Genomic DNA, 23554 nt, shown 5'->3' on the forward strand with positions numbered 1-23554 from the left:
GCCTGGGTTCCCCAATGCCATGCTGGAACCTCCACATTTATTTGACAGATAAAATTTGCACAATTTTAAAATATTGCACACATAATTTTTAATATTTTGGCATGGAAGCTCTCAGGAATGTGTGTGTGTATGTATGTATTGTGACAAAGCACTGTCCTTGTCTCTGTAGGTCCCACGTTTCCTGGTGGATTTTGCTAGCCTCAGAGGCTCACTGTGACCCTCCACGTAACCCTTCTCTCTCTAGAGGCAAAGGTCACAGCCTACTGAGCCATTTTCATCATAAGCCAGCAAGGGAGGTGAGGAGAGGCTACTCTTCCTTACACAATCTCTGTTGTCTCCCAGTCTCACTGATTAATTCAGGGGGGGAAATGGAGGAGCCCACACCCACCCTCTACTCCAGGCTCCAGCCTAGAGACCCTAATAGTATTAGCTATGGTAGCTGATCTTTTGGAAACAGGACACGTACAATTCTCTGGGCCACTTCCCCACAGCAGCTCCCCACTTCCTCAATATCTCCTTCACCCTTATCTCAGGGCCTCCTTCCTTGTGCCTGTTTTGGTTTGTACTGCTCAGTTTATCCAACAGCACAGCTTCCTCTTACAGCTCCTGACTGACACACCCATCCACCCACCTGACTAACTGGGAGGCTTTTAACTAGTTTCAGCCAGCCCCTGATTGGCTTCAGGTGTCCCAATCAACCTAGTTGTCTTCCCTGCCTTCTGGAAAGATCTTAATTGGCCCCAGGTGTCTTAATTGACCTGGAGCAGCTGCCACTTGCTTATCTTGGTAACAGGGATTTGTTTAGCCTGTGGCTAATATATCCGTCTCCCACTACTTTACTGTAGCCATCTGGCCTTGCCCCATCACAGTTTGTGTGTGTAAAGAGAGAGAAACGAGACAGCTACAGTATGTTGATTCCTAAATTAGCTATGAGGAGAAGGTTCTAATTGTTATGCTATTGGTATATTCATATGCATGCTTTAAGAATTCTGATTATTGTAAGGAGAACACACCTGCTAACATCTAGAAAGCAAAAACCAGTAGATTGTAAATTTACACTAATACATAACAGAGGGGGATGGAGGCATGGAAGGGAAGAGAGTCTTCCAGCATTTTATTACAGCTCTCCATTCTTCTCACTCCTCGCACCCCCTCATCTTTTAGGAGTGAAGGGGCAGCAGAAGATTTTATTCCTTCCATCTCTCCTACGCTTGCAGGGCAGGATCTCCTCTTTACTCTCTTTCAACATTTTGAAAATAGGGATCTACAGTGTACTCTTGATTCTATGTTGGACAAATTGTAAATGTGAAGCAAAGCAAACAATTAGGGTTATAAATTCTTTGAGTCACAGATCATGTCACTGATTTGTTGCATTTCAGCATGTTGTCAGTGCTGACAAATTATAAATACATTGTGGGTTTGTTCAGATGTAAAGAAATTTTGGACTATAATTACAGGGAACATGGTCATACTTGTTAGATAGGCATATCCTGATCATCTAGGACTTTGCATGTCCCTCATTGCTTCAGTGTCTGAGTATTCACTGTCTTCCGTGTTGGGTGGATGGTAGTTGTTCAGTGTAAAGAACTAAACTTGACAGGCTATACGCAAGACACTTGTGTTGTAATATTTCCTGCTTGGTGTGCCATTCTTAACTGGAAGATGTGTTTGAAGATCTGGGAATTCATCTAAGAGTTGAGAAATTTAGATTTGTACTCAGAATAGTGCAGATTGGAACATCTTTCTTAAATCTGACTTTAAAATAACGTGTATGTGTTTAATTCTTGTTCTAAAAGACTGACTTGAACTTTCCAATCACGTTGAGTAATCTTTTATTTGTGTTTACTGATAAAATTAGGGCTGTCAAGTGATTAAAAAAAATTAATCATGATTAATCACACAATTAAAAAAATTAATTGCGATTAATCACACTGTTTAAACAATAATAGAATACCATTTATTTAACTAGTTTTGGATGTTTTCTACGTTTTCAAATATATTGATTTCACTTACAACACAGAATACAAAGTGCACAGTGCTCACATAATAGTTATTTTTGATTAAAATATTTGCACTGTGAAAGAGAAAGAAAAGAAATAGTATTTTCAATTCACCTAATACAAGTACTGTAGTGCAATCTCTTTATCATGAAAGTTGAACTTACAAATTTAGAATTATGTACAAAAAAGAACTGCATTCAAAAATAAAACAATGTAAAACTTCTGCGCCTACAAGTCCACTCAGTCCTACTTCTTGTTCAGCCAATCACTAAGAGGAACAAGTTTGTTTACATTTGCAGGAGCTAATGCTGCCCACTTCTTGTTTACGATATCACCAGAAAGTTAAAACACGCATTTGCGTGGCACTATTGTAGCTGGCATTGCAAGGTATTTATGTGCCAGATGCAATAAAGATTTATATGTCCCTTCATTCTTCAACCACCATTCGAGAGGACATGCTGATAACGGGTTCTGCTCGATAACCATCCGGAGCAGTGCGGACAGTCACATGTTCATTTTCGTTATTGGCGTCAGTCAGCTGCTACCAGTAGAAGGTTGATTTTCTTTTTTGGTGGTTCGGGTTCTGTAGTTTGCTTTTTAAGACGTCTGAAAGCATGCGCTACCCCTTGTCCCTCTCAGATTTTGAAAGGCACTTCAGATTCTTAAATCTTGGGTCGAATGATGTAGCTATCTTTAGAAATCTCACATTGATACCCTCTTTTTATTTTGTCAAATCTGCCGTGAAAGTGTTCTTAAAATGAACAACATGTGCTGGTCATCGTCGGAAACTGCTATAACATAAAATATATGGCAGAATGCAGGCAGGAGACGTACAATTCTCTCCCAAGGAGTTTAGTCATAAATTTAATTAATGCATTATTTTTTTACGAGCATCATCAGATTGGAAGCATATCCTCTAGAATGGTGGCCGAAGCATGAAGGAGCGTATGAATGTTTAGCATATTTGGCACGTAAAGACCTTGCAATGCTGGCTACAAAATTTGCCATGCGAATGCCTGTTCTCACTTTCAGGTGACATTGTAAACAAGAAACGGGCAGCATTATATCCTGTAAATGTAAACAAACTTATTTGTCTTAACAATTGGCTGAACAAGAAGTAGGAATGAGTGGACTTGTAGGTTCTAAAGTTTTTACATTGTTTTGTTTCTGGGTGCAGTTATGTAACAAAAAAATCTACATTTGTAAGTTGCACTTTCATGATAAAGAGATTGCACTACAGTACTTGTATGAGGTGAACTGAAAAATACTATTTCCTGTTTGCCAGTTTTACAGTGCAAATATTTGTAATAAAAATAACAATATAAAGTGAGCATTGTCTGCTTTGTATACTGTGTTGTAATTGAAATCAATATATTTGAAAATGTAGGAAAACATCCAAAATAGTTAATAAATTTCAATTGGTATTCTGTTGTTTAACAGTGCAATTAAAATTGTGATTAATCATGATTAAATTTTTTATCACAATTAATTTTTTTGAGTTAATTGTATGAGTTAACTGTTTTTGTTCAGAACAGACCTGTTGTTAAATTATAAGCTTTCTAGGGCACAGGCTGTCTCTTTTGATGTGTTTGTATATTACCTAACATACAATGGGACCTTGAACTTGATAGGGACCTCTGATTTTTTTTTTTTTTAAAGCACTTTATCTGTATTGGGAGTATTAATTTTACAAGTAATAAAATTTTTTACGCACAATACTTAATTTATTTTATTGTTTTTGCAATGGTGTAACTGCTGTTAGCACAACTGGGAAGTGGGTAACTGCTTTTGTAGAGCCAGCAGAGGGAGCACAAGAACATTTATTTTTAGTAGCTTCTATGTGACCAGTAATAGTGGTACAGTTTTACTTTTCAAAAATGTCTTCGTGATTAAATTATGTGTGTTTGCACAATTCCTGTGGACTTCAATGGATGTTCCCTGTGTGAAATGGTAATAGCACAGGGATCGGCAGCCTTTGGCACGCAGCCCATCCACTGACAGGCTGGGATGGCTTGTTTACCTGCAGCATCCGCAGGTTCGGCCGATCACAGCTACCACTGGCCTCTGTTCACCGTCCCTGGCCAATAGGGGATGGGGGAAGTGGCGTGGGCCACGGGATGTGCTTGCCGCTGCTTCCCGCAGCCCACATTGGCGGGGGAGGGCGAACCCGCAGCCAGTGGGAGCTGTGATGGGCCGAACCTGTAGATGCCACAGCTAAACAAACCATCCCGGACTGCCAGCGGCTTTCCCTGACAGGCCACTTGCCAAAGGTTGCCAATCCCTGTAATAGCACATGATCTTTACACTCCAGAGGCTACACTAGGAGATTACAGTGGAGATTGAGTATTTGGTCTAAAGTGCATGATCTCCTCTGCTTTAAGTTTTAAGGGTTGTAAAGCTTATACTGTATTTTGCATTTTCTCTGCCTTATTCTCTATTGCTTCTCCCTACAAATTTAGAATTATGTACAAAAAAGAACTGCATTCAAAAATAAAACAATGTAAAACTTCTGCGCCTACAAGTCCACTCAGTCCTACTTCTTGTTCAGCCAATCGCTAAGAGGAACAAGTTTGTTTACATTTGCAGGAGCTAATGCTGCCCACTTCTTGTTTACGATATCACCAGAAAGTTAAAACACGCATTTGCGTGGCACTATTGTAGCTGGCATTGCAAGGTATTTATGTGCCAGATGCAATAAAGATTTATATGTCCCTTCATTCTTCCTCGCTTTACACCTGTGCACAGTGAGTCTGAAACATTACCATTTTGATTTACTACTGCTTTACACAGGTATAAAATGCCTGCACAAGGTGCCAGGTACTGGAGAATCAGGCCCTAAAGTGATATATAATTAAGTACTGCTGTGACTGTAGACATTGAAAGCATATTAATATACCACCATTAATTAAAAAAAAAATTTAACTTTTTCTATTCTCCCGTGCAGTGATCCCTTGGTTGGCTGCTTTAGCACATATTTCACCATACCTACCTACCAACTTCACAATGGTATTCTGTTCTCCCTAGATTCTTTCATTGTGCCTGCCACTACAGTATCTTTTTTTTTTTGCAAGTTTTGTAAATTGCTGTGAAGATTGTGGTGGACCTGTCTCTGCTCCCATTGAAGATAGTAGGAGTTTTGCCATTGACTTCAATGAGAGCAAAGTTAGGCCAATGTGGCGTGCTTCTGAAAACCACTCTAGAAATGCTGCATGTTACTTAAATAACCGTTTTTGCAATTCTTCCATACAGAGAGACAGAAAGTAGTGACAGTGAAGATGGTTCAAATGAAGAATTAATTGGTCCTCCTTTGCCATGCCAAACTTCCATTCAAGGACCAGCAGAGGATACTGATGATGATGAATTTATTGGGCCACCACTTCCACCAGGGTATAAAGACAGTGATGATGATGATGATGACATGCAAGAGGAAGATAATGTAAGTATTGTTTTTTCCCTAAATAAGGTATATATGTTTCAATATGCTGTGCAGATCTTCACATGTAACTAACTATTCTTTCTGTACAACTTAAATCAGTAGTTCTCAACCACGGGTACATGTAGCCCTGGGGGTACGCAGCAGTCTTCCAGGGGGTACATCAACTCATCTAGATATTTGCCTAGTTTTACAACAGCACTAGCAAAGCACTAAAAAAGCACTAGCAAAGTCAGTACAAACTAAAATTTCATATAAACAAAATGAGAAAGTAAGCAATTTTTCAGTAATAGTGTGCTGTGAAACTTTTGTATTCTTATTTCTGATTTTGTTAGCAAATAGTTTTTAAGTGAGGTGAAACTTGGGGTACACAAGACAAATCAGACTCCTGAAAGGAGTATAGTAGTCTGGAAAGGTTGAGAGCCACTGGCTTAAATGGTGCTGCTGCTGTTTGTAGGTCCAAGACTTTTTGTTTTTCTAGTAGCTGTTTACCAAATCCATGTAATCTTTTTTTTCTATAGTAAAAAAAACCCTTGAATGCTTTAAACATACACACAGCCATGTCAGTATTCCAATGTCAGTATTCCAGAACAACCCAGCAGTACAATCCTGTGTGTGTGTGTAATAGATGGGGGGAAATTAACTAAGGATATGGATTTATGTTTCAGGTCTCAAAAGGGCTATCATACACTTGGCGAGAGACTTAAGTTATAGAAAATTGTTTGCATCCTGTTGTTAAATGTGCAGTATGGTATTGCAGAATCCCTTCCACTCAACACTCTTTTTTGATAGATTTTTAATATCTCCTTCTCCCCAACCATGGCACAAAATATTTTTCTGCTTTTTGAAGACGTATCTCCTTTAATGTCATTGTTGTAAAGAAACAAACTGGGACGCTATTGCAGGGAAAAATTAGTTTCATATGCTAAGTTCAATGGTTTTATTTCTAGTTGTTTCCATAATGTAAATGTGATTAGTAACACACGAAAAGCAACTAGTAACTGCAAAATCACTTCTCAATCTGTTTATCTTTAGTATTGTTTGCTTATTGAAGCAGTGAATATAATCCTTTCCCAAATAAGAGGCCCAAATTCAGACAGAGTAAGTTTGCCAAAAATGTTTGGGGGGGTAGGAAAAATACCACTGCAAATAAGTCTGATTATTTTTTTTCTTCAAATCCAAATAAATAACAGAACAGCTTGTTCCAGTCTGGAAGGGAATGGTAAATTCAGGATTAGAGAAAAACATAGCCTGTTTTTTGTTTGCTTTTAAATATGAAGAGACTGGATATTGAACATGTTCTGTTGACAGGGGCTTATTGCTGCATAATCAGTTGGGGGTTTGGTCCACCTGCTTTTTCAAATCTCCTTGAACTGGAGATTTTATGACGTTTCCAATGTTCTTTGGTAGCTGCCATAACAGAAAATAGTTTCACTTGTGATGTTTTGGTTCTCTGCCTATATAAAACCTAGTTGTGCAGAAAAATAAAAATAAACAAAGTGCCCTTCTCCCATAATTAAGTGGGGTTTATTTTGTTTGGTGGGGGGATTCTGTGTAAGTTTTGAGTAAAAGTTGTGGATGATTTTAATTTTATCTGAAACTGTTTGCCTTATTCCAAGTGAACCAAGATATATATACAAGATCAGATCTACTGGCTGAACTACAGTCAGCCTCACCTCAGTTCCTGGAAAAATCATGGAGCAGGTCCTCAAGGAATCAATTCTGAAGCACTTGGACGAGAGGAAAGTGATCAGGAACAGTCAGCGTGGATTCACCAAGGGAAAGTCATGCCTGACTAATCTAATTGCCTTCTATGATGAGATAACTGGCTCTGTGGATGAAGGGAAAGCAGTGGACGTGTTGTTCCTTGACTTCAGCAAAGCTTTTGACATGGTCTCCCACAGAATTCTTGCCAGCAAGTTAAGGAAGTATGGGCTGGATGAATGGACTATAAGGTGGATAGAAAGTTGGCTAGATCATCGGGCTCAACGGGTAGTGATCAATGGCTCCATGTCTAGTTGGCAGCCGGTATCAAGCGGAGTGCCCCAAGAGTCGGTTCTGAGGCTGGTTTTGTTCAATATCTTCATTAATGATCTGGAGGATGGTGTGGATTGCACCCTCAGCAAGTTTGCAGATGACACTAAACTGGGAGGAGAGGTAGATATGCTGGAGGTTAGGGATAGGATACAGAGGGACCTAGACAAATTGGAGGATTGGGCCAAAAGAAATCTGATGAGGTTCAACAAAGACAAGTGCAGAGTCCTGCACTTAGGACGGAAGAATCCAATGCACCACTACAGACTAGGGACCGAATGGCTCGGCAGCAGTTCTGCAGAAAAGGACCTAGGGGTGACAGTGGACGAGAAGCTGGATATGAGTCAACAGTGTGCCCTTGCTGCCAAGAAGGCCAATGGCCTTTTGGGATGTATATGTAGGGGATTTGCTAGCAGATCGAGGGACGTGATTGTTCCCTATGTTTGACATTGGTGAGGCCTCATCTGGAGTACTGTGTCCAGTTTTGGGCCCCACACTACAAGAAGGATGTGGAAAAATTGGAGAACGTCCAGCGGAGGGCAACAAAAATGATTAGGGGACTGGAACACATGACTTAAGAGGAGAGGCTGAGGGAACTGGGATTGTTTAGTCTGTATAAGAGAAGAATGAGGGGGGGGGATTTGATAGCTGCTTTCAACTCCCTGAAAGGGGGTTCCAAAGAGGATGGCTCTAAATCATGGCTCTCGTGGGATTGTCCCCGTCCTCTTCTCCAAAAACAAACAAACAAAACCCTAAAACAAAACTACCCCCACCCCTGCCCTAGGACAGAGCGAGAAAGCAGTTCCACACGCCCAAACGCTTCAGCTCTCCTGTCAGCACTTCTCGAGTTTGTAACTACTCTGTAGCACTGAATAGTTGAAGCCACACATAGCAAAACAGCTAGGCTTGGGAACTCAAGTCCTGCAAGAATATCTAATCCCAGGGGAATGAAAAGTTCTGCTGCTAGAAGTTCTAAAGATTTCAGTGTACACTAAATTAAATTAAAATAGTGTAAACTTTAAATCATGTTTTTATACATTGCCAACTAAAACCACATTTAAACCTCATGTCTCTCAATTTCACTAATGTACAACAGAAGAAGGATGTGGAAATACCTTTATAAATACTTCTTTCCTTAATTATTCCACTTCCCCCACACGTGTCTGCATCTTAGTGTCTTTCTTTCCTGTCACCCTTTTTATTTGTTTTTAACCACAACAGAGGTGTGAATAACACAAAGTATAAACCACGAGCAGCCCTTGTGGCACCATAGAGACTAACAAATTTATTTTGAATGCCAGAGTTGGAAGGGACCTCTGGAGGTCATCTAGTCCAACCCCCTGCCCAGAGCAGGACCAATCCCCAACTAAATCATCCCAGCCAGGGCTTTGTCGAACCTGACCTTAAAAACTTCTAAGGAAGGGGTTTCCACCACCTCCCTAGGTAACACATTCCAGTGTTTCACCACCCTCCTAGTGAAAAAGTTTTCCTAATATCCAACCTAAATCTCCCCTACTGCAACTTGAGACCATTACTCCTTGTCCTGTCATCTGCTGTTACTGAGAATAGTCTAGATCCATCCTCTTTGGATCCACCTTTCAGTTAAAAGCAGCTCTCAAATCCCCCCTCGTTCTTCTCTTCCGCAGACTAAACAATCCCAGTTCCCTCAGCCTCTCCTCATAACTCATGTGTTCCAGTCCCCTAATCATTTTTGTTGCCCTTCGCTGGACTCTCTCCAATTTCTCCACATCCTTCTTGTAGTGTGGGGCCCAAAACTGAACACAGTACTCCAGATGAGGCCTCACCAATGTCGAATAGAGGGGAACGATCACATCCCTCGATCTGCTGGCTATGCCCCTACTTATACACCCCAAAATGCCATTGGCCTTCTTGGCAACGAGGGCACACTGTTGACTCATATCCAGCTTCTCGTCCACTGTCACCCCTAGGTCCTTTTCTGCAGAACTGCTGCCTAGCCATTCGGTCCCAAGTCTGTAGCGGTGCATTGGATTCTTCCGTCCTAACTGCAGGACTCTGCACTTGTCCTTGTTGAACCTCATCAGATTACTTTTGGCCCAATCCTCTAATTTGTCTAGGGCCCTCTGTATGCTATCCCTACCCTCCTGCGTATCTACCTCTCTCCCGTTTAGTGTCATCTGCAAACTTGCTGAGGGTGCAATCCATACCATCCTCCAGGTCATTTATGAAGATATTGAACAAAACCGGCCCTAGGACCAACCCTTGGGGTACTCCACTTGATACCAGCTGCCAACTAGACATGGAGCCATTGATCACTACCCGTTGAGCCCGACAATCTAGCCAACTTTCTATCCATCTTATAGTCCATTCATCCAGCCCATACTTCTTTAACTTGCTGGCAAGAATACTATGGGAGACAGTGTCAAAAGCTTTGCTAAAATCAAGGAACAACACGTCCACTGCTTTCCCTTCATCCACAGAACCAATTATCTCATCATAGAAGGCAATTAGATTAGTCAGGCATGACTTTTCCTTGGTGAATCCATGCTGACTGTTCCTGATCACTTTCCTCTCATCTGAGTGCTTCAGAATTGGTTCCTTGAGGACATGCTCCATGATTTTTCCAGAGACTGAGGTGAGGCTGACCGGCCTGTCGTTCCCAGGATCCTCCTCCTTCCCTTTTTTTAAAGATTGGCACTACATTAGCCTTTTTCCAGTCGTCTGGGACTTCTCCCGATCGCCATGAGTTTTCAAAGATAGTGGCCAATGGCTCTGCAATCACATCCGCCAACTCCTTTAGCACTCTCGGATGCAACGCATCCGGCCCAATGGACTTGTGCACGTCCAGTTTTTCTAAATAGTCCCGAACCACTTCTTTCTTCACAGACGGCTGGTCACCTCCTCCCCATGCTGTGCTTCCCAGTGCAGTAGTCTGGGAGCTGACCTTGTTCGTGAAGACAGAGGCAAAAAAGGCATTGAATACATTAGCTTTTTCCACATCCTCTGTCACTAAGTTGCCTCCCTCATTCAGTAAGGGACCCACACTTTCCTTGGCTTTCTTCTTGTTTCCAACATACCTGAAGAAACCCTTCTTGTTACTCTTAACATCCCTCGCTAGCTGCAACTCCAGGTGTGATTTAGCCTTCCAGATTTCATTTCTATATGCCCGAGCAATATTTATATACTCATCCCTGGTCATTTGTCCAATCTTCCACTTCTTGTAAGCCTCTTTTTTGTGTTTAAGATCAGCAAGGATTTCATTGTTAAGCCAAGCTGGTCGCCTGCCATATTTACTATTCTTTCTACACATCGGGATGGTTTGTCCCTGTAACCACAATAAGGATTCTTTAAAATACAGTCCATGGGTCCAGATCTAATGCATCCAAGGGTGCTGAGAGAGTTGGCTGATGTGATTGCAGAGCCATTGGCCATTATCTTTGAAAATTCATGGTGATCACAATTGGAAAAAGGCAAATATAGTGCCCACATTTAAAAAAGGGAAGAAAGAGAACCTGGGGAACTACAGACTGGTCAGCCTCACTTCAAAGTCCCCAGCAAAATCACAGAGCAGGTTCTCAAGGAATCCATTTTGAAGCACTTGGAGGAAAGGAAGGAGATCAGGAACAGTCAGCATGGATTCACCTAGGGCAAGTCATGCCTGACCAACCTGATTGCCTTCTATGATGAGACAGTTGGCTCTGTAGATATGGGGAAAGCGGTGGATGTGATACATCTTGACTTTAGCAAAGCTTTTGATACCGTCTCCCACAGTATTCTTGCCAGCAAGTTAAAAAAGTATGGGTTGGATGAATGGACTGTAAGGTGGATAAAAAGCTGACTAGATTGTCGGGCTCAACGGGTAGTGATCAATGGCTTGATGTGTAGTTGGCATCCAATATCAAGCGGAGTGCCCCAGGGATCGGTCCTGGGGCCAGTTTTGTTCAACATCTTTATCAATGATCTGGATGATGGGATTAATTAAACCCTCAGCAGGTTCGCAGATAACACTAAGCTGTGGGGAGAGGTAGATACGCTGGACGGTAGGGATAGCGTCCAGAGTGACCTAGACAAATTAGAGGATTGGGCCAATAGAAATCTGATGAGGTTCAACAAAGACAAGTGCAGAGTCCTGCACTTAGGACAGAAGAATCCCATGCACTGCTACAGGCTGGGGACCGACTGTAAAGTAGTAAGCCAGTGTCAAAGCAGCAGTTGCAATTTGAGAGATCCTGACTTGTAGCCCCATACATAGCCTGTTAGACCTATTTCCTTATGTGATTAATCCTATACTTAGCCTGTATATATAGGATTTTTTTTAAAAGAGTTAAGACCTTGGTTTGAAAGATCTAGATAGTAGCTCTGCCGAGAGCAGATTGGACGACACAAGTGCTGTGGGTTTTCACAGCTAGCTGATTACTGTGTGATCCAATACTTCGTATAAATTGTTATCTGTATGTGGGAGAGGTGGGAGAAAACATACTGGCAAGCAAGAGAAATATATTGGTACACATTAGAGTGAAAACACTGGAAAGGTAGGGTCTCTTCCTCATGAAATTTGGCTAATATATGATATAAGCCACACCATGAACAGGCCACCAAAGGCTCAACATTGATCTTCGCCTTTGTTATCACCGTGGTTGAAATTTTAACAGTGTTATGAAACAATGCTTAAGATTCAACAGTAACCATCTATATAATAGTTTTATAGATTATCATCGTCCACAGAAAACCCATCTTCCTGTTGGGCAAAAAAACTATTTTGGAAATGTATTAGGAACAACAATATAATGTGGACAGGGTGCTAGGCGTGCGTACCTTGCCATTTATATTGTAAGTAGAGCATCTAATTTTATTAACTATATGTGAATCGATGGTCCCATTTACCCCACTGTTCCAATTTGTGGTTTAAACGGAACCTTCATTACAGTGGTGTAGGGAATATAAATAACAAGGTAGAACAATGTTTCCACTACAGATTGGCATCAAGTTGTAACAGACTCCCTTACTTCTTACTGCTGTATGCCAGTTCTGTTGCCCTCCATTAAAGATGCTGCATTTCCTTAGTGCTTTACATTTATACTTTTAAATCTTTGGGGATGAAGCAAGCAATAAATGTAAGTCATAAATATAAGCGTGCAATAAATAATATACATGTGGTAGCTGACATGCAAACTGTTGCTGAGATATGTAGGCACTTGTGACAGATTTACATGTATAACTCTCTTGATATGTGGATTTTGAACTCTGAATACAGTATCTTTTCACTTTCTGTCTCCATAGGGAAATGGGAAGCTTGCTAAGTTAAATTCTTGCTGTGGTACTGTAAATCCCTTAAGAATGCCAAAGGGGAAACAAAGTGCTGAACCAGCTGACTTTACTTTTCAAATGTGACCTTTCTCAGTGGCTTTCTCATTTTCTGGTTGACAGTCTGACTTTCTAGAAATTTCCTTACATGGTTGCTCTGTATTGATTTATATCTGTTTGGATGACTGTGCATGAAATAACTACATAACTACATCTGATTGGGTTGGGGGGGGAAGGGGGAGAGGCAGCAACTGGGAACCCAGATTAAAAGACCCAGAATGAAAAGTTTCAGACCTAGAGGTAGCAGCAGATGGATGTGTTTTAAGATTGTCTGAACTAAAGACAATAATTTAAAAAAAAAAAAAAGTCTAGGTTAGATTTGTTTGAGAATAAGCAGAGGAGCAGAAATATGAGACTTGTGGGTTTTCAGTCTAAACAGTTAATTTGTAACTGGGAAAATTTTGTCAACATGGATGCCAGAGGCCTTTGGGGTCCAGAGCCTCCCATTACTGCTGTGCCTGAATTTAGCTATTTTTGTTTCCTGTGAAGGGAATAAGGAAACATCTGCACTTTCCTGATTTCCTGTCGATCGATTGGTGATCACAGTAAGATCCTCTGAGCCCCAAGAAAAGCAGGTGTTGATGTTATGAGAACTCCCTGATCCCTTTTTCCTGATTATACCTCAGCCTGGAGGGAGTTGCAGGGAAGTACTATGAGACATTAAATGAAAGGATTGGTTCAGGAATATGCTCTTTGTTTCTAAACCAATTATGGGCCCAATTTTCTGTTCTGCCACAACATTTTTATGCTGATGTGACTCCGCTGAAGGACACTTTTTTTTTTTTCTACTTTTTTGATCTTGTAGGAAGCTAATTGCTTCCTTGACAAAGTGTAAACTTCAGCCATGGAGTCTCAAGTCTTCCAACTGTTCATAGAATTGTTACAGCACGTGCATCAATCATAGAAATGTAAGGCTTGAAAGGTCATCCCCCATGCTGAGGAACAAACTGGAACAGGTACAGAGAAGGGCTACTAGGACGATCCGAGGAATGGAAAACCTGTCTTATGAAAGGAGACTCAATGAGCTTGGCTTGTTTAGCGTAACTAAAAGAAGGCTGAGAGGAGATATGATTGTTATCTATAAATGTATCAGAGGGATAAATGCCATGGAGGGAGAAGAATTATTTAAGCTCAGTACCAATGTGGACACAAGAACAAATGGATCTAAACTGGCCATCAGGAAGCTTAGACTTGAATTTAGACGAAGGTTTCTAACCATCAGAGGAGTGAAGTTCTGGAACAGCCTTCCAATGGAAGCAGTGGGGGCAAATGACATATCTGGCTTCAAAACAAAGCTTGATAAGTTTATGGAGGAGATGATATGATGGGATAGCCTAATTAATTTTGGCAATTAATTGATCTTCGACTACTCGCGATAGATATGCCCAATGGCCTGTGATGGATATTATATGGGGTGGGATCTGAGTTACGACAGAGAATTCTTTCCTGGGTGTCTGGCTGGTGAGTCTTGCCAACATGCTCAGGGTTTAGCCGATCGCCATATTTGGGGTTGGGAAGAAATTTTTCCCCAGGGCAGTCTGGCAAAGGCCCTGGGGGGGTTTTGCCTTTCTCTGCAGCATGGGGTTACTTGCTGGGGGATTCTCTGCATCTTGAAGTCTTTAAACCATGATTTGAGGACTTCAGTAGCTCAGACATAAGTTAGGGGTTTGTTAGGGGGGTGAGATTCCGTGACCTGCGTTGTGCAGGAGGTCAGACTAGATGATTATAATGGTCCCTTCTGACCTTAAAGTCTATGATTCTATGAATTAAGTGTATATCTAGACCAGGGGTTGGCAACCTTTCAAAGAAGAAGATCCATTTTTTTTTGTTTTTGACCAAAATATTTAGAGAGCCGGATCACATGCAAAGCTACTTGTAGAGTTAGAATTTATCAACTAATAATAATTGAACATATTAAAGTTATTACTACTCACCACTACTTTTAATGCAACTTCTGTTGTTGGACATCTTTAGAGTTGCTCAATGTTTGGTGAATATGCCATGATTTTCATTTTCAAGCAGGACTCAAGATTCATATCTTGCAGTTGGCTCCTCAGTTTGTTTCTGATGAAATTCATGTTGGAAAACACTTGTTCACAGAAGTGTGTTGAACCGAAGATTGGGAGAAGCCCAAATGCGTATTTCTTCAGCTTACTGTACATATCCGGTAGACCGTTCCAAACGTCGAATAAAATCTGGTCTTGCCATTTAAAGTCATCCATTTCAGACCACTTGTGTTGTAGCCCCAGGGTGGATTTCTGCCATTCCAGGTTTTCAAGTTCAGTGACAAGGTCTTTCAATTTTGAATTCCATAAATCCTTGTCTTGCAAGTCCACTAATTCAAGTTCAAATTGCGCTCGATCGATTCCCTCAAATGTTGAAAAATTCAATGTAGAAGTGTCAGCTTCAAGCAATTTCAACAGAAATGACAAAGTTCCCTTCTGAACTTGTGAAATCAGTCAACAAATGCAGCTTGCATTTTGATGACTGTTTCTGCAAGGAACCTAACGTCAATGTTAGTCGTTTGTTTGTATTGCTTCAGTGTTGGGAAATGCACTAACATGCCCATCACAATGTCTCTTACAAACAAAGACAGCTTTCGTTCAAATGAAATAACTTCTTCCAAAATGGAAATTGCAGTGTTTCCTTTTCCCTGTAGTTTCCAATTCAACATGTTTAAATGAGAAGTTAAATCCACCGTGAAATTGAATTTCTGCAGATAGTGACGATCTGTTAGCGCTACATATTTAAGGCCCTTTTCTCGAACACCCTAATTTCCTCAAGACGTGACTCAAACCTCACCAGGACTGCACCCCTGGAAAGCCATCTTACCTTGTTGTACATGAGAAGATCAGAATATTGGCAGTTAACTTCTCGAAGAAGCTCACAAAACTGCTGATGATTGTTAACAAAATTATGACAAGTGCTTTCAATCTGTAAGACCATTTCCTTTACTTTTGAGATTTCCTCTGGAAAGGTTTGTGCACAGAGTGCCTCCTGGTGGATTATGCAGTGAAATGAAATTACATCGTGCTCCATGCTTTCTTTAAGTAAAGGAACAAAACCTTTGTGTTCCCCCTTCATGCTCGGTGCTCCATCTGTAGCAATAGAAACTATTCTGTTGATGTCAATATCTTTTTGTTTCAGACATTCAGTGACAGCAGATACAAAATCTTTGCCCCAAGTTTGTCTTTTAGTGGCAATAATATGATCAACTTTTCTTGAGGACCTTGATCATTAATGTATCTGCCGAGTAAGGCAACCTGAGCGATGTCATCCACATCGCATGTCTCATTGCAGGCAATAGAAAAATCTGATGCTGATCTAATGTCACTAACCTGCTGGCTGGTTAAGTCTGTGACCATCTTAATAGTTCTGTCCTTTGTAGTCTTCGCAGATAATGGCATTTCTCTGATTTTCCTAACTATTTCATCTTTGTTTTTAAAATTGCCGAAGAGGTGCTTAGATGTTTTATTGAAACTTTCTTTCACGTATTCTCCAAATGTGAATGACTTCCCTCGTTTCATTGCTTGAGCTTCCATGAAACTAGCAGTAATGGTTCCGCTTGGCTCCTCCATCCATTTAGCAAACGTACATCTTGTTTGCTCTGCTTTGCGTCGGAGCTCCTCTACTGCTTTTTTCCTTGCATCACCAGCTGGATAAGTTTCAGTGAACGTCCAACGTTTCTTTTAAAAATGTCTTTCTAGGTTTGATTTCTTGTCGTTGGATAGTTTCTCGTTGCAAATGAAGCACGCTTGGAGTTCGGCTGAACTTGCTAGAAAAACAAGACTCCGTCCAATCATTTTGAAATTCTCGGTGTTTGTCTTTTATCTTTTTGGTTGCAATTTTTTTGATTGAAGGCATTTATCTGATCTGTTATTTCTGACTTTAGACTTTGTTCCAACGTCCAACCATTTGAAAATACTAGTAAAGACATAGCACATCCGCTTCCTTTTCACAAGAAATTCCAAGAGTTTTATTGGTAGACAACAGTTGCCTTGGTAATGAGCCATTTGAATATAAACAGGAGGGGGCTGGGGTAGGGAATTGGGGTGCTGGAGGGGATGCAAGGTCTGGAAGGGAGTTTGGCTGCAGGAGGGGGTTCTAACCTGGGGCAGGGGGTTGGGGTATGGGAGGGGATGCAAGGTGCAGGCTCTGGCCGGGAGGCGCTTACCACAGGTGGCTCCTGGCCGGCAGCATAGCAGGGTTCAGGCAGGCTGCCTGCCTGCCCTGGCCCCATGCTGCTCCTGGAAGTGGCTGGCTGCTGGCATGTCTTTGCGTGCCCTGGCGGGGCAGGGGGAGGCGGCTCCACACACTGCTCCCACCCCCAGCACCGTCCTCACAGCTGCGGGCCAGTGCTTATGGGCGTGGGCAGTGCATGGAGACCCTCTGCCCCCTCCCTCCAAGGGGCGTGCCCAGACATGCCAGCAGCCAGACTCTTCCAGGAGCAGTGAGGTACCAGGGCAGGCGAGCAGCCTGCCTGAGCCCTCCTGTGCTGCTGGCCTGGAGCTGCATGTGATAAGTGCCTCCTGGCCAGTGCCTGCACCTCAAACCCCCTCAAAAAACAGCTACTCGCAAGGGGGCATCCAAAGAGCCCCATGCAGCTCTGGAGCTGCAGGTTGCCAACCCCTAACCTAGACCATCCCTGACAAATGTTTGTCTAATCTCCAATGTTGGGCTCTCCCCAACCTCCCTTGGAAGCCACTTCCAGAACTTTACTACCCTTGCAGTTAATTTTTTTTTCTTATTATCCAAGCCAAGTGTCCTTTGCTGCATACTAAGACAATTACGTCTTGCTCTCCTCACAGTGGACATAGACAACAATTAATCACCATCCTCTTTATAACAACCGTCTACATATTTGAAGTATGTTATCATGTTCCCCGCTCAGACTTCTCTTCTCTAAACCAACATGACCGGTTCTAATGCTGGCTTCACCATAGTACCCTGCCAGTGTGCCTCAAGCCTGACCTGACTGGCCACCTGTAGCAGTGGGAGGGTAATTATTTCTCCGTGATAGATTTGTTTGTTAATGGAGACTGTTGATAGTAGTGTTTATTAGTATCAGTTGTGGTGGGAGGTAGGCATCTGTCAAGTGAGAACTGGTCCAAGGCTACCCAACTGATTTGTGTACACTACTGAACAGTTTTAGTAGGGGGGAGTACATTTTGGCCATTACTGACTTTTGTCTGGAAACTTTTCACTCTTCATTTGTATGGTAATTGGTTAGGAAGATTGATCACTTATTATAGCTGACTGTTCTGCCTTACGGTATGTTGAATCAGTACTGTTGGTTTTGAATATTTTGCAGATACTTTATTTTATGGAGAGTGATCATATAATGCATGATGAGTACAAACTAGAGGGTTGAAACATATCAGTGGTGTATGGTTTGTGATCTCTGCCTTGACTAACTTTTTAGTATTGTTCTTGGAACTAAATTCCATGAGACAGCATGTGATGGTACCAGTTATTGGGGATCTGTCTGTGCTGGATCCATGCTAATGGTGCTGGTTGGCTCTTTGGTTGTGGGGTTTTCTTGTGTGTCGTATTTGCCGTATACGTTTTAGACCGAATGACTGGTCAATTTATTTTACTATATTATTCACATCTACTTCCCCTAGGGTCCTGAAGACTCTTGGTACCGGACATAGCTTTTGCAGGATCATTGCAGATCCCTGCAGAACTAAGCAACCATATCATGCCACCCTTACTTCTGCACTGCTGCCTTCAGAGCTGGGTGGCTGGCCGGCCAGCAGCTGCCACTCTCCAGCCGCCTAGCTCTGAGGGCAAGGAAAAAGGACGAGCAAGGACCAAAAAAAGAGGTCATGTCTGGGAAAACCCAGACATATGGTAGCCCTATTTTTTGTGATCTCACAACACCCCTACAAGAGCCTTGCAACCCACTTTTGGGTCTGGACCCCCCAGTTTGAGAAATGGTGCTCTAAGTTATCAATTATAGCAATCATGAGTGTTACGAGTAACAGTAGTAGGCTTTAAAAAAAGACTTTCAGACAGAACTGTGGTTTAGGTTCAATGTCTCTTTAAAATATATTTGTGGCATTATGTGACCATGACACTTTTGAATGTTAAGGTATTTCATTTTGCTACTTGTATTTTAAATGGTTAAACAATTTCTTACTATTATCTAGTGCGTTATCTAGCTTGTCTGTAGTCCTTTTCAGGCAAATGGAGCCCAAAGTTTGTTTGGCACTTTTGTTATAACACCTGTTTTCCCACGTCCTCATGCCTTTCTGAAAAAAGTCTCCTTGGCTGAATCTTTTCATAATCTTTTGATCTAAGCCCAGAAGTACATTTTTATGGAAAATCTGAAGAAAATCTCATCAACCATTTTTGAGATATTGGAGAATATGAAAAGTGTATATATTTTTAGTCTCGTCAGACTTTTTTCTTTCATTGATAACTTGGCCCATTTGCTTAACAATTTTTTTTAAGACTTGTATGCAAAATGGTGAGTTTATGGCCAAGATCTTCAAAAATGATTAGTGATTTTTGGATTCCCAAACTCAGACATCTTAACAGGATTTGTTTGTTAGAGGGGAGGCTCAATAGTTCATTTGTTAAATTTTGAAGAGTGTGGGGGTTAAGGGTAAATCGCTTCTGAGCATCTTTAGCAGAATCTGCAAAGATTCTAACAGAATTTAATGATATCCTGTTTTCTTATGCCATCACATTGCATTTTCCCTACATGAACTGATAAGCCCACTGGTTGCTGCTAGCATAGTTTGCAGGGGGTAGAGTTCATGGTCACATCTTCGCTATAAAAATCAACAGTGTTGGGGAACCCAATTGCAGCACAGTTGAATCATATGAGGAGACAACACTGTTTCTTCTTGCAGGATAGCAGGGGTTGTGCTGTAATCATGTCCCTGAAACATTCTATAGCCTTGGATCTCTCTAAGGCTGTATCCTGAGTTGGGCAATGTTTTCAAAGTGACAGCCCTATGCCAAGTTTTAGGATTGTTTTGAGCCATTTCAAAGTTGCAGCAACAGTTTAACAGCCCACAGCAACTGTACTCTTCAGTTCAGGAATTGAAGAATACCATTTCCTGCTGATTTGGAGGGGGGAATTTAAGTAGACTGTAAAACAGAACACACAATTATGCTCTATGCAGATGATGCTCTTGTATTTGTATTAAGCTTGAGGTTACCATTCCTAATCTTCTAATCACTGTTAATAAGTTTAGAGACCCCTCAGAACATAAAATTAATTGGGGTATATCAGAAATCTTAGACATTAACAAATATGCCCACAAAGGCCTTTGCTAAAGTTGGAACTTTCAGTGGCAGTCCTTTTACATGAATATTTAAGACTACTGATTCCCAGTAATATTCAGGATATCCCAAAGATATGTATAGAACCAATTATTGCCCAAGTGGCTAGCAATTTGAGAAGGTAGAATTTGTTAATCCTCAGTTGGTTGGGTAAAATTAATATACAGAAAATGAATGTCCTTTCCAGAATCTCCCTATTTCTATTCCTCACTAGAAGCTGATGCTGCATCACTGACCCCAAGTTCAGTGAATGAGAACTGCATGGGACAAAAAAAGCTCATGGGTTTAACTCTCGGATCCATGTCTGCACTCCTCCGTTCTTTCCTCTCATGTTGGCACCATTATTGTAGCCTGACCTCTCATGTCAGCTATCTCAATTCCTGTATCTTCTAGCTTTTTAAGAAGCACATTTGTCATACCAGCTCCTGTAGTATCATCAATGTCAATAAATTCTAGAAAATGCTCTCTGACAGTCACCATTGCAGGGACATTTTCACTAGGTTCTGTTGTTGCTACAAAACGCACCATTCAAGTAATTTGTTCCATATGGCTGATGTCAGGTGTGCAGTCCAGAATAACAGAGTAATATCTTGCTGACTTCAGATCTGCCACAATCTTCTGTTTGACTTTTGTTGCCAGTAACTATATGATCTCATTTTGAATTGCTTTTCAAGGTAGGGGTGCGTGTACGTTTCTTGACTCTTCTTAGATGCACCTGGAGTACAGCATCAAACTCAGCCGTCAGCTCCACAATTGTAAGGAAGTTTCCATTGTTTGGCACATACAGCCGATCTGAAGTGCCACGCAGTACTAGGTTTTGGGTAGCAAGCATTCTCACAATGGCAATGAGCCTTTTCAGAACATTTTGCTAGTGAAGAGACTCTGATGCGATCTTCTCTTGAAGCTGATCATCTATGGTGGCCTTTAACCTTAGTCTCATCTCAAGCTCTTTCTACCTATGGAATGATCTCTGGTGATTTGCTGCCTTCTCATGGCATGCCAGATTTCTAGCCAGATTTTTCCAGTCCTTTGTTCCTGTAGAAAACCAATGTGGCTGGAACATTAGACTGGAAGAGTTTGCAGCAAAAACAGTATGCAGCATTCTGGGTTTTTGACTACATGAGCCAGGGTCTCTCCACTTTGTCACCATTGGGGATTTCACGCCAGTAATGTGTTGGATGGAAACTTCTATTTTCATTGTCTTTGGGGAACATGAAGTTTTTCACTTGCTGTGGCCCATGCAGTACAAGAAAGTCCCTCAGGCCACTGCTCAAGTGGGTCCACAGTCCTGGATCATCTAGACTTAAGGAACTAAACTCAGCAGCAGCTGTTTCTTGCGCCTCCATCACACTCTTCTCTGATCTACACTTTTCTTCAGGAATGTGCAGGGTTACATCCATTTGAGATGGAGATATGGATGTTGCAGTAGCTGCCAGGTCACCCGTACTTTGACTGGAAGATCAGGCATCCCCTCACCACTCACATCCTCACTGGGGCCGGAAGGCTCACCATGAACATTTGTCTCTATGTTTCTCAGAAGAGCTCCTTCCTGTTTAGATAGAAAAGCTTCCTTTGCTTTCTTTCCTTTTTCTGAATGCTGCCCCAGAAGAGTGTTTTCTTCTTTTACTCATGACTGGTGTTCTGTGCCAGCTATAGTGGCTCTCAACACTCAATTGAAGGGGACAGATAAGCAGGCTGGTAGCACGGCCTGAGTAAGGGACGATATCAGCGCTGTAAGGGCCTAACTGGCTCCTACTACTTCAGTTGACTGCCTGTTCTCCTCAAGTGGGTTCAGGGAAGCAGTAGGAAACAGGAAGCTCCTTCAGAAGCTGGTGTTAATCAGTCCAGGATCCTGGGGGTGCTAGAGAGGCACATAAGAGTCGGCTCCTCCTCTCTCTCTCTCCTGCTGCTTTCTGTTATTCCCTCTCACCTTTTCTCCTGCCTGCCGGTTATGTCTCTTGTTCCCTCCTTCCTCCAGCACAGCATTCTACCATGTCTGCATCTAGAGCAGAGAGAATACATATGCACCAGCAGCAGACACAATTTTCTACATTCTGGGTCCTAGTGGCACCCCCCCCCCCCCCGCACCTCCTCCCCCTTCACAGTGGTCAGATTCTTACCAAAAAGTATCCCTCGCGATCAAGCATAATTAAAGATCACGATGGCAGCATCTTCACTGAAGGTGGCAACATGAAATGTCGGTGGAGAGAACTGTGCCAGTCTGTATGCTTCATTAGAGTCACTCAAGATATAGGAAGACAGAACGAGTATGGAGCCGGAGCCATCAATCCTGCTAGAGGAAATGGTGTTTGCTATTATGAAAATGAAGCCTGGGAAAACACCAGGTGTAGATAACGCACCAGCAGAACTGTTTAAAAAGTGACCATGGTATTGATCTTTTGTGGAAAAATTATTATGAGATATGGATAACTAAAAATTGGCTGTATGACTGGACAAAGGGAATCTTTCTGCCCTTTCCAAAGAAAGGAGACATAACAGAGTTTAGTAACAATTGAATCATCTCCCTAATATCTTATGTGAGGAAAGTTCTGCTGTAAGGTAATCCAAGATCACATGAAGTGAATGATAGAAGCAGAACTACCAGAAGAACAAGTTGGTTTCAGAGAGTGAGAAAACATGTGATCAAATTGCAAATATCTTCATATTGTTGAAAAATGCAGGGCATACAATCACCCATTGATTATTATACTCAAAAGCATTCAGTGCTGTCTGACATGAATCTTTTGGAGGATACTGGCAGATGTGGGGATTCTAAAGCATCTAATTGAACTCATTCCAAGTCTCTGTCATCAACAGACCATGGTGTGAAAAGCAGCAAGCAACAGCGTGTGGCTTTCCACTGGGCAGGGTGTGAGATAAGGGTATGTTCTGTCCCCAAGCCTTTTCAACATATACACAGAGTTTATGATGAGACAAGCCTTGAAAGGTTTTGACAAAGTAGAAGGAGTTGATTTCCATTGGTGGACACCTTTTAACCGACCTCAGATATGCTCATAACACAACACTCTTTTTCTACAACCACTGATGTAATGCAATGAATGTTTGCATTTGTAAAATGAGTCACTGGGGAAGATGAACTAACCCTGAATGACGCAAAAACTGAATGTACTCATGTTCAGATGATTTTAAAAAATAGTGTGCAAGCAGACATCATGATTAAGGGTCAAGTGGTAGAAGCAGTAGATGTATGATCCCAGGTACTGAATTCATATCCAGCTAAGGAGGCTGTTCCAAAGAAATCTGAAAAAGACTACAAATGGCTTACTCAGCCATTACCTCCCTTACAAAAGCTTGGAAAAAACTTGGCATCTCAAAATGTACAAAAGTTGACAGGGGAAAAGCTAATTTTTTCCCAATAGCAACTTATGGATGCAAATTGTAGGAAATGCATGCTGCTCCTAAGAAGAAAATTGGAGCTTTTGAGATA

The 23554-nt window shown here is 41.7% G+C and overlaps 1 protein-coding gene across 3 annotated transcripts in view; it reads left to right on the plus strand.

Moving 5' to 3' along the window:
* The window catches only part of WDR70 (WD repeat domain 70), a 271059-nt gene that overhangs the window by 23242 nt on the left and 224263 nt on the right, over nt 1-23554 (plus strand). For all 3 annotated transcript variants that reach the window (XM_073343800.2, XM_073343799.2, XM_073343801.2), the window contains exon 5: nt 5250-5436. In XM_073343800.2, the coding sequence (XP_073199901.2) occupies nt 5250-5436 (187 nt within the window). The remainder of the gene's footprint in view (nt 1-5249; nt 5437-23554) is intronic.

Source organism: Lepidochelys kempii, chromosome 5, assembly GCF_965140285.1.
Source record: "Lepidochelys kempii isolate rLepKem1 chromosome 5, rLepKem1.hap1, whole genome shotgun sequence".
NCBI classification, from domain to species: Eukaryota; Metazoa; Chordata; order Testudines; family Cheloniidae; genus Lepidochelys; species Lepidochelys kempii.